The sequence below is a fragment of the Capsicum annuum genome, chromosome 10, assembly GCF_002878395.1.
Source record: "Capsicum annuum cultivar UCD-10X-F1 chromosome 10, UCD10Xv1.1, whole genome shotgun sequence".
Lineage (NCBI taxonomy): Eukaryota > Viridiplantae > Streptophyta > Magnoliopsida > Solanales > Solanaceae > Capsicum > Capsicum annuum.
Window position 1 is genome coordinate 211,017,828 of NC_061120.1, and position 12,714 is coordinate 211,030,541.

Below are 12,714 nucleotides of genomic sequence, written 5' to 3' on the forward strand. Positions count from 1 at the left end.
TATATCTATAAAATATTAAAAAAAAAAAAGGTTATCCTTTGTTACAAGAAAAAAAGATTTTTATTAGCTTACAATTGTAAAAACATGGTCGAAAAATTCTAAATAGGCTTTTACTCTTTCATAAACTTATTTCTTTTAAAGTTTAAATGCTATAAGAAAACATATATGAATCTAATTTATTAAATATTAAATAAAAGATAAGAATTTAATCATAATAGTAACATTATTATTAAAAATAATAATATTGTAATAAAAGATTTTAAATAAGTAATTACATATATTTGAATTTGAAAATCAAGCTTTTAGAATAAAAAAAATCATTAACATAAATCTAGGAATCTATAATTGAAGAGTCCTAAATAAACTCTGACTATTTTATAAACTTATCCTTTTCAAATGTTATTATATATTTAAATATTAAATAAAAGATAATAAATAATATCTATATCTATATCTATATATATAAATAAAATTAAAAGCAAGACAAGGAGCCAAGTGGCAAGATATTAAAAAGCTAAGTGGCAACTTTTAGGACAAAATTTACTAGAGTTGTGATAATTATTTGGATTAAAAATATTAAATATTTGAATTTAAAAATATATTGTCCTTTAATTTTTTTTTTAAAAAATTATCATTAGCTTGAAATTAGGAAATGCCATTAAAGAATTCTAAATGAACTCTTACTATACATTAACTAATTCCTTTTAATATTTTAAAAATATATTTATATATTATATAAAAGATAGTAATAATAATTGTAATAACAACAACAACAATAAATAATAATAGTAGTAGAATTAACACACGTAGTAGTAATACTTTTAGTCTACATAAACGTAGTAGTAGTAGTAAAATAATAATAATAATAATAATAATATCAATAAATAAATAATATTAATAATAATAATTAAAAAATAATAATAATTATATTTGTTAAAAAAGGTGATTTGTCTTTAAAAATAAAAAGGAAATTAGAAGATTTATAATATTGTAATAAAAGATTTGAATTAAAAATATTTAAAGTTTAAAATACTAAGCTTTTTGAAGAAAATAAAAAGGATTTTCATTTACTTAAAATTAGGAATCGATAATTTAAGAGTCCTAGATAAACTCTAACTATATTATATTCATAATAGAATTTGAACTACATTTAAATTAGAACTAAAATAGAATTTAAATTAAAAAAAAATTCTAACTTCTTAGCATCCGATAAATTTACAATATTTACTATAATTATAAATATATATTACTAATAATAAATTTAAATTAAAGTAGAAATATAATATTAATAATAATACTAACAAAGAGACAAATAAATAAATAAATAAATTATCTAATAAATGAACTCTTACTATACATAATCTTTTCTCTTTTAATGTTTAAAAAATATATCTAAATATTAAATAAAATATAATAATATTAATATAACTGATATTAATAATAGTAGTACACAAATAGTTGTAGTACTTTAATATTTTTTTTTAAAAACAAATGTAGTAGTAATAATAATAATAATAATTATAATAATTATAATAATAATAATAATAATATCTCATTGTAGGGAGAGACTATAAGATAAATATACATTATATTTGAAAAAGTAAGGGGAGAAGAAAGAATAATAAAGTAATCTCCTTTCAATAAATTAGTATAATATTTGAATTTAAATTAAAATAGAATTCTAACTTCTTATTTTCTCTTATATATACCTATAGATGATTAGCATTATTTGTTAATTTACTTATTGCATTCCTTATATTCCTCATTTTTAATTTTTTTTTGTCTTTTTGATATTTCATTTTCTTTTTATATGCAGGAAGGATACACTATTATTAAAAGGTTAATGAGGTATAATACTTTTCTTATTTTCTTTTTTCAAATTTAGTTGGTTAAATTATTTGGTTGAAGAAGAAAGAGGATGAACCGCATGATGTTCCTACTGCGAGAGCTTTCTATATGCACGATGATAGGTTTCTACATAATGCTGGTGGACGACAACATAGGTACTAGATAGATTTTATGCTCACAGATAGTGAATTGGTTATCTGAATTAATTTGAGTAATTTGTCGTTATAGCAATGTGTTTTGGAAGATACGTTTGATAATCAACAGTTGTTTTCGGAAGCTAAAGCTATATGGACTATGGGGGGGTTTTAAGGATATCCCAACTAGGTTAAACTAAGAAACTAATAATGATAGTTGAGTTAGCTCCTAAAACGTATAGACATCTGCATCTCAAAAAAATAAAAAAAATTAATAAAGTTTGATTCTTTCCTGGCATACACAATTATAAATTTGATTTTTATTTAAAAAATTCATATACAAAATATTAAAGCCTACATCATATGGGTCTTTACAAACATACGTAGTTATCAATACTAATAAGAATCTAATAGGGTGCACCAAAATTTGATAGGAAATAAAAGTCGTTCTCATGTTTCACCCTTTACAAGCTCCTAATTTTAAAAAGATGTATGAATTGGAAGCATGGTGTAGTGAGCATCTATGTTAGAGTACCTGATTTGGTGAAAAGGAGCTACAGAAATAAAAATTAGTTTTTTTATTGTTGGGGGGGGGGGGGGGGGGAGGAGGAATGGGAAAAAGTTTCTCATTTAGATTTAGCATGACAGGCTTTACATGTTTCACCTATGAGTTCATTATGGATCTTCCATCCTAATTTTTCCAGATAAGGGACTTATTTGGTTGGTTGTATATGAAAATGATATATCAATCAATAACTTCTTCCATAATCTTCAATTTATTTTTAAAATTGAAGGTTGTCATTTTATATGAACTTGAATAGTAGGATAAATCTTTAAATTGTTTGTGACTAATATTTTGAATTTTGATATGAAAAGAGAACAATATACATGCATGTTGAATTATTAAAACATTCTAAACAATAAATAGAAATGGTGGAAATTTTTTATTATTTATCGCAATATAAAATAATGAAGTTCTCCTCATTATTTCAACGCTTCTTTATTTGAGTAAACAAGTTTAAAAAGTAGTTTGCTACATAAAAGAAGACAGATGTGAATGAACTCTTCATGAATCTCCATATTCAAAATTATATCATAGAAAAGGATTTGACATTTTTGGCGTAATTTGAAAAGAACTTATTTGAACTTGACGTGAAATTTTTTAAAATATAAAAAATAAAGTCATGATATAGATAAAATAAAATAAGAAAAACTAAAATTTTGAATAAAGATTATATATATATATATATATATAGAGAGAGAGAGAGAGAGAGATGAAAAGAGAACACTATACATGCATGTTGAATTATTAAAACATTCTAAACAATAAATAAAAATGGTGGAAAATTTTTATTATTTATCGCAATATAAAATAATGAAGTTCTCCTCATTATTTCAACGCTTCTTTATTTGAGTAAACAAGTTTAAAAAGTAGTTTGCTACATAAAAGAAGATAGATGTGAATGAACTCTTTATGAATCTCCATATTCAAAATTATATCATAGAAAAGGATTTGACATTTTTGGCGTAATTTAATAAAGGGGACCAGAAGCACATATATTAAGAGATTTTATCTACAAATAGGTTCCATAATATGTGGAACAATAATACCTATCTTTATTGTTCCAATGATGATAAAATAAAAGGCAAATCAAGAATTAACATTTGAAGAATAATTGCAATACATTCAATAAATCTCATTTAAAGTGCGACAAACATGGCTTTGGTACTGTATTATTAGACAAATATCAAAAAGTATTTTCACAAGTCCACTATATTGTTCTTGATGTCAAGGATAGAGTTGTAGTTCTGCTTATCGATTAAACAAAATTTATTAGCTTTAGTCTAGAACTTATTTATATTTAAATATTTATTTAATGTGTATAGATAATCTTTCCTAAAGTAATTGAGCCTTTTATTTTCAAATTCGAAAAGATACAAATTTAAAATTCGAGCTTTATTTCTATCTTCTATGTGATGGATAAAGTAAGAAATCTAAGATAATCAGAATATAGAATATATCTTACATCAATGGTTGAAATCTAAAAGATAGTATTCTGTAGAATATAATAAAAGAGAATAAAAGGTGAACGAATAAAGAATAAAGCCATAAAGGTAAACAAATAAAGAATAAAGGTGAACGAGTACTCCATTTATTTCATTTTGTTGGTTTAACCGTAATACCCGAAATTAGACCAAATAAATTGAAATAAATAGAAGGGATCCTTGAAGTAACTGGTAAAGTGGCTGTCATATGACCAGGAGTCATGGGTTCAAGCCTTAAAAATAACCTCTGACAGAAATATAAAATAAAATTGTATACAAAATAGACCAAAAAATTTAGTATACTGAACTACGTTTAAAGTGTTAAATTGAAACAAAGGGAGAATCAAATTAAGGTCCATGGCACATAGGGGCATTTGCGGTGGGGGTTCACATGTGCACCCACCCTCTCCTTCCTATTTGTATAGCATTTCAATTTTTTCAATTATATTTATTTTAAAAAAATTAAATAAACAAGTTTCAATTTCCAAGCTGTTGGACTTTCACCTTTTAAATTTCTATTCCCAACTGTTGTCATCCTTTATATTGAATATATAAATTAAACACACACTTTGTGTTTCTTGCTTCTCTTTACGCCATTAGTGGTTTCGTATTTTAAGAACTTAATGATCATTTTGATGTAATGATTGTATCAAAATGATCATGACTTATTCTTTTATATAACTAGTTTAAGTTGAATTGATTCATTTGCTAATTTTCATAAGAATAGAATAATAAAACTAATAGAGTATTATCCAGTGGGATTGATGTTAAGCAAGCTTTGAAATTTTGGTTTCTAGTTCGATAGTTTCATTGTCTATGTTCAAAAATGTAACAACAAATTTTTGTATTCAAAAGGAATTAAGGATCTTGCTAAAAACTTGGTCAGTTGTTTATCTACTTATGAAATTAATTTAGATTTAATCTATTGCAGTCTAATCTATTGCTACTGCAAGCATGAAAAAGGCATTCACATTGATGAAGTACATAAAAATGACTTTCATAGTAGGATGAATGAAGATATTTTAATGGTTATTTAGTTTGCTATTGCAGTCTACTTAAAAAGTGTAGGCAGTGATGCTATTATTAGTCTTTTTCAAAATGTGAAAATTTCTCACGAACAATTGTAGGGTGAATGATGTTTTTTGTTAATATATTATTTAAAGGTTGCTTCTCAACGTGTTGTCATCGTAACTTTATATAATTGAATCAAATATCTTTTTTTAAAGGGAGTACTGATGCACTTATGTTCTTGAATTTGAAAACGACTATTATAACGTATTATATTATTCTCTCTGTCTATTTTCACTTATCCATGTCTGATTTGATATGTTTCTTAAGAAACAACTAATAAAAATAATAATTTACTATATCACTCATATTTTGTATAAGTCATTATATAGGAATCTGAATAATATTAATAATAAGAATAAATTAGGTATAAAAAATAAATTATCTCTTAATTTTTAAAATTGAATAAGCAAAAGTAGATATCAATTTTTAATTAGAACCATAAACAAGCAAAAGTAGATGGGAGAATACCATATATATATATATATGCACGTGGAGGAATGAATTTTGCCTTTTGTAAGAATCCACCATTATAAATAGCAAGTATATGAAACTCTTTCCAACATCAAAAAGAAAAATCTTTTGTTTGTTAAGGAAAAAAGATGGAAGAAAAAAGAATGGTTGGACCAAGTCGTCCATTGATCGTCCTATTTGGTTCTTCCATAGTGCAACTAAGCTACTTCCTTAATGGTTGGGGTGCAACCCTCACAACCTGTTACGCTCGTAAGGTAATCTCTTCCACCTTTGTCTTTTGCGTGAATCGAGTTTGCAGTGGAAAATTTAAAATTTAGACTTTAGATACATCTTTTTAGTTTATATATTTACGTTTTACTCGTAATAACATGTTTTTTATGGTCACATAGACATAGTAATATTTTTAAAATTATAAGTTTCAAAAAGTTTCTTTCTTCGTAAACTTCACGCCTAGTACAACTCCGATAAATAAAGTGAAACCGAGGAACTAAGAAGAGAATTACATATGCATATTAACAAATTAGAATTTGAATTTTATGGGTTTAAGTTTGAAATTTTATTACAATCCGTTAAACTTACTACGTTGAAAAAATCTATTATTTATATATTTACAAAAATGAACACACATACATTGTTAGAGCTAAAATTACCGAAATCAAATGAACCAATAACATTAAGATTATTTCCATCCCTACAGGTACAAATTGGACTATGATCTAGTTGTATTTAAAATTTTGCATTGCGTTGAAGTAAATATTAACTACAAAAAGTAATTTGATTAAATTATTCAAATTTTTATTTCAATTTGTTCTTCTCTCTTTTCATTATGCGAATCTTTCTACACATTTATTGAGAAAGATTAATAAAGATAGAAGCTAATAATCAATTATATTTTAATTTATTAAATAATAATTAATTTTGATCAATAAATTGTAATAAGCACGAAAATTAAAGATCGAAAGGAGTAATAACTAAAGAGTCTCTCTAATTATATTTGTCATAAGACTGACAAATCTATTGCGGAATTGGACAAATCTTTGCCATAATCTAGAATCTCAAATAATTAAGAAGTTGTAATTAATATTGTGGGACTTTTAGATCACGGATTGGAACTATGGGAGCATTCACTAATGCCCGAATTAGAGTAAATTATTTTTCTTTTGAGATGTCATCCTTTTCCAAATCCAACTAATGCGAGATAATTGTGCCCTTTTAATACAAATTAATCTAGTTATTAATTGAAACAGGCAGACATATTCTTACGTGGATATATTGGTTGGAACTCAAGGATGGCTCTTGAAATTTACAAGAAAATTTTTCCAAAGGAACATTGTCGGGACAAACATAAGGAAATTCAACCTTCTCTTGTCATACTTTATTTTGGTGGAAACGATTCACAAGATCCCGATTTTCCTAATAGTAGTCATGTTCCTCTTCATGAATATGTTGAAAACATGAGGAAGCTTGCACATCATATCAAGGTATGTATGAAACCTTTAAAGTTAAAATTTGACAAATAAATACTTATTCGCATTAAATAGGTACAACTTTACATCAAATCATATTGATTTACTATAATTAAGTACTTCAATGCTTATTAATTTACAATAATTTATCATTTTATGTGAAAACACATATTACACATATTTATTTTTGATATAAATATCGAATGCAAATAAGTTAAAGTTTTTATCTATATGGAACAGTTATAAACTTATCATTATTTGAAACCTTTTACTTGCAGGGCCTTTCAAAGAAGACTCGTCTAATTATGCTAAGTGCTCCTGCAGTTAATGAGGAACAAATTCTTAAAACCTATGGGTGATTAACCTCAACAATTACTAACTCCTTTCATGTTTACTTGTTCATTTAAAATAAAAATACATACCTATTTTTTCTTATCCAATTTTAAAAATAAAGAGATAACTGATATTTCATACCTATTTTTGTTCTGATCAGGGACAACCGAGGTAGATCAAATGAGGTCGGTCGAAAATACGCAGAAGCAGGTGTTAAATTAGGCCAAGAATTAGGTGTTCCAGTTATCAATTTCTTTGAAGCCCTTTACGGAAAACCTGGTGTCTTTTGGTAATCAAATTTCCTACTAGTACTCTATAATTTTGGTTTTATTATAATGTTGTAGTTATAGTATTAACAATAATATTATCATAATTCTTTTTGAACAAAAGGAAACTAAGTAGTATATATGTGCTCTGACAATGTCATTTTTTTCTTACATAATTAGTGAATTTCGGTTTGTTTAGTCAAGTTTTGAGAAGTTAAAAGTGCATAAAATGTGTCTACAAAATCCTTTTGAGTAGTATAAGAAAATGTATATTAGAAGTTGGTTAAGAAAAAAGAGTATTTAGAAACTTTTGGAACCTTGACCAAACACAAATTGACGAAAGTATTTTGCAAATTGTTACTCTTAGAAAATATTTGTTAGAAAAATACTTTTAACAAAAAGCATTTTTAAAAATAAACAGATGTTATTTTCCCTTTCTATGGAATACTAATTTATAAAACGTACTTACTAATGGATATATACATAATTACCTTAAAATTGAAACAATTGTGCGTTTAAGTATTTTATTGAAAGAATTTAATATTAAATGGTGGAGTTTGAATTTTATTTGTGCAGGGATGGAATGCATTTAACGGCAGAAGGAAGTAAGATTTTGTTTGATAAAATCAAAGATGTAATAAAAAAGGCTGATTGGGAGCCAACCCTAGATTGGGACAAAATGCCAACTGAGTATGCTGATATTGGTACTGATATGCACCTTGAGATGATGATCAAGGAAACTGAAGATGAAACTATTGAGATTACTGATAGTGAATCCCAAGAACTTAAACCCCAATAGATTATCTTAGATGCATAATAAAATAAGAATATATAAGAATAAGAAGACCAAGTACTATTACTAGTCATCAATCCCCAATTTCCTCTTTGGTGTGTCCAAATAAAAATATGCAAGAATAATAAGACTATGCACTAGTAGTCAATTTCTGATTTTCCTGTTTGGTGTGTCCTAATAAACTCTTTTGCAAAAGAGTACTATAAATATTCCTAGGAAGGTTTTGCCTTTTTCTAGGAATTAGGGTTTGCTATGTTGTAGAAGGTTTTTGAGTGTGTTATGTAATAATGTATTATGCATGGAGAAAGTTATAAATGTTTGAATGGAATAATGATTATGATATTCGTCAATTGTTCGTTGAAACTAGAAATCGCTTGAAAAGTATAGTCAAAAGTATATTTTGGAGGAGCTATATTCCACCATTGAGCACATATCCGCCAAGTAAAATCTCGAATGTAAAAATCAATGCAATGTGAGACCCAAACATAGAGTGGAATGAAATGCATGATGAGTTTGTTGATATTGGTGTTGGTCATTTGCACCTTGAGATGCTGAAGGAGAGTGCAAATAAAACTATTGGGAGTACCTGTTCCCATGAAGGGAGGTTTAGTGTGATTAGTAAAGTTGTTATGTAATCTGAAGGTCACAAGTTTGAGCTGCAATTATAATCTCTTACAGAAATATAGAGTAAAGCTGCATACAATAGATCCTTGAGATTCGATTTTTTCTTTTCTGGTAGACCCGTGTGGTTCAATTGTCACATGATCCCTTTTTCTCTTTCGAAAAGAATGTATTATATTTATAAAAATATACCAATGCCATGTTTGTCACACTTCAAATGAAAAATATTGAATATATTGCGTTTGTTCTTCAAATATTAATTTCTTAATTTGCCTTTTAGTTTCTCTATCATATTATGGAACCTAAGTAGTAGATAAGGTAAAAAAGTGAATAGGGGGTTTATATTCTAGGGAGGTCCAGGCATTTTGTAGGATTTACACAAAAAAAACACATGCAAAATGAGAGCAAAATGAGAGTGGAATAATTTCTCTTAACATATGTACTTTTCATCTCTTTATTTATGAATCTTGACAAAATTACTAAATCATTAATATTAGTACCATTCAATGATTACAAAAATTATATTAATTAAATTTGTATTGTTATTCCTTATTTGAGGATAAAATAATTTCAGACATAATACAAATATGATATATTTTCTTGTTTAGTAAAAATAAAAGTCATAAGTATTTGGTTCATAAAAACCAAAAATTAGGATTTGCTAACAGTAAGATCAGAAATATTAGTACCCTCTGTATGTTTAAAAAAATAAAAACACACCTTCCTAATTGGAATAGTGCTGCCAAACCTAGAACCATGAGGACTAGAAGGGGTTTAAATGAAGGCAAATAATGCCTCGTTAATTTCTGGCTTGTCTTGGAGACTTGTCAAAAATTAGGATTTTACCCTCAAAATACTAATCAAAAAGTTGAATACTAACAAAAAACATCCTATACTTAGAGAAGTATAAATTCGTCTGATGTGGTAGGGTTTGACTGAGTTCAAAATATTTTAATAAAATTTCTTATGATATATCAACCCTAATTTTATGAATTAAAATAAATTAAATCAAAATACACTGAACTAATAATTAAAGTGGATCAATAATCCACATAAATTTAAACGTGTTGGACATATTATATTGATCTAATTTTTCAACCTTGAGAAGAGTATTCATGAAGGATGAAAATTTTGCACGAATCAATTAGCGATGGAAAGGGATAATAATGTGGAGCTTTTTTATAAATTTTGGATCAAAATAGTGTTAAATAAGGGACAATTCCAATAAATGGATTTTTCATATTTTTTATGACTAAAATGGTGAAAACGCATGGTGTATGGAGTACCTTTAGTATGTAATTTTCACGTTAAAAAACAGACGAACCTTTAAATGTATTTACACTGAAGGTGCTCTACTCTCACGAGTCTTCAGTGAATGTTTAACATTTTAAAGAAAGGCTCATTAGTAGTCATGAGCCTTGTGTAAATTTTATATTTTGAAGAATGACTCCTTTCTTTCAATGCACCTTCAATATAAATTTTATCATCCCAAAATCTGAAAAGATCGTCATTTTCTGAATTGATGGGACAATAGAGGACCATTTTCTCACACACTATAGACTCATCTTAGCAATGCATCTTCAATCAAATTACAAAAACACCCTTAAGAGTTATTTTCAAAAATGATTCTTTATCTTCACTTCATCTCAACTTTACTAAAATAAAATCTCAACTTTACCCGAGGTCCCCATCTTCACCATTGTAGTTTTCTCCAAGATAAGACCCTACAAGCTTTATTTAACACACTAAAAAATAAAAATTCACAATATTATTTGAAAGATGGGAATTTAGAACATTAATCATCATCCAAATTAGAAAAGGTAACTCTATGCTTACATTATTTGTAGTTACTATTAAAATTTATTTAGTAATCTTTATCACATTTATTTTTTTCGTTATAATATTTTTGTGCTACTATTATTTTTTTTTCTTATAGAATATGAATATAATAAATAGTATTCTATAGAATATTTTTGTAATATTGATTTATTTAAAGTTCTCTTAGAAATCAGTTAACTTCATTTTTTTTTTTCTAGTCTGGCCTTTGTGCTTTTTAATAAGCTAGTCTTGATGAATGTCACTAATTAGCTTGTCATACTCAATGATTTTTGAATTAAACAAACACATAATTTATATTTTAGGTCTTATGACACCACCTACTGTGCATCCAAATTCATTTATTCTGAGTGTCCTTGTAGGACAGATTAGTTATTGTAGTGAAGATATCTGAAATAATGGCATATGTGACACATTGACATGTCGTCGGTAAGATGGTGACTTTTGGGACTACATAAGTAAAAATTTATTACATAAGCGTATGTGTCATTACTTGCTCGATGCTGGATTTTATGGTATATATGCAGCTGGACACACGCTACTTGATCACGTTATGATCATTGCGTTGGTAGAAAGATGGCAATCAAAAGCACATATTTTATCTAAACTTTGGAGAGGCCACAATTACATTACAGGACGTAGATATATTATATGGGCTGCCAGTCGATAGATTACCTGTGATGGGAACAAATCTTGCCTTGGACCCTACAAAGTGGCAAACACGTATAGTTGATCTTCTTGGTTGGGCACCGATAGATATTGATCGAGAATTTCAGGGTGACAGATTGCTTATGACTTCTTTGATTATATTACAAATCTTCCTTTGATTACTGATGCAAGTTGTGAGGTTGATGTTCAACAACAGGTGTGTTTTTACTTGTAGTAGATCATTGGAGGCATGCTTTCCGTTGATACATCGAGCAACAAAGTCCAGTTTATGTATCTACATTTGCTTGCGAATTTGCCCAAAGTTTGTCAATATGCGTCGGGTGCAACAACACTTGCAATACTTTATAGATATCTTTGTCGTGCATCGCAAAAGGGAATTAGAGTCATTGGTGGTTTTTACCTTTACTTCAGGTTAGCTACTTTAATTTCTTTCCTTAAAGCAATAAATTTTTAATATTTATTTATTGTATTTATATAAATATGTGAAGGTATGAATATTTGAGAGGATTTTGCCTTTCAGGCCACAGAGAGATCCTAATCTTCTAGTTGACGATTGGCTTATTTCTATCCTTCCAGGACCACCACGTGCTCGTGTGTGGTCTAATGGGTTAAGCCACGATACAAAAGCACCTCACCTATTATATTTATTTCGTGATCAACTGGATTTACTTATAGAACATCAGGTATTTTTTTATTTTGAATAATAGCTTTATCTATCTTATTTTAATATTTTAAGTCGTAAAAACTAACTAAATTTATATGTATATAGTTTGCGTGGCAGCTATACAGTCCCGATATTTTTGCTACAATACCAGATTATTGTGTGAATGGTTTCAGTGTTTGGCATACTATTATACCCATAATAGCTGGAGATGCAGTTGAGTGGCACTATCCAGATAAGGTACTATGTCAGTTTGGATTGATTTAGAATATTTTGAGTAGAATATTGTGGGATCCCAAATATTTTCAGTTGGATCGATAGGTAGAACTAACTTTAATTGGCATTATTTTTTTATTAAAGAGGTTGAAATCTGGAGGGATAGACGAAATCACAATGCTGAGCCTAATATCTCGAAGATGACAATGAATATGTGAAGTGGTATAACACAATTACTCGTCATTTGATCAATAATCCAACTCATTAATTTAGAAAAGATTAT

At 27.3% G+C, this 12,714-nt stretch overlaps 1 protein-coding gene across 1 annotated transcript; it reads left to right on the top strand.

Moving 5' to 3' along the window:
- The first annotated feature begins 5,550 nt into the window (after positions 1 to 5,550).
- On the top strand, positions 5,551 to 8,770 carry LOC107843709 (GDSL esterase/lipase CPRD49). Its single transcript, XM_016688080.2, has 5 exons — positions 5,551 to 5,824; positions 6,818 to 7,051; positions 7,315 to 7,391; positions 7,530 to 7,658; positions 8,212 to 8,770. The coding sequence occupies exons 1-5, from the start codon at positions 5,699 to 5,701 to the stop codon at positions 8,432 to 8,434; spliced, it is 789 nt and encodes a 262-aa protein (XP_016543566.1). The 5' UTR covers positions 5,551 to 5,698; the 3' UTR covers positions 8,435 to 8,770.
- The last annotated feature ends 3,944 nt before the right edge of the window (positions 8,771 to 12,714 follow it).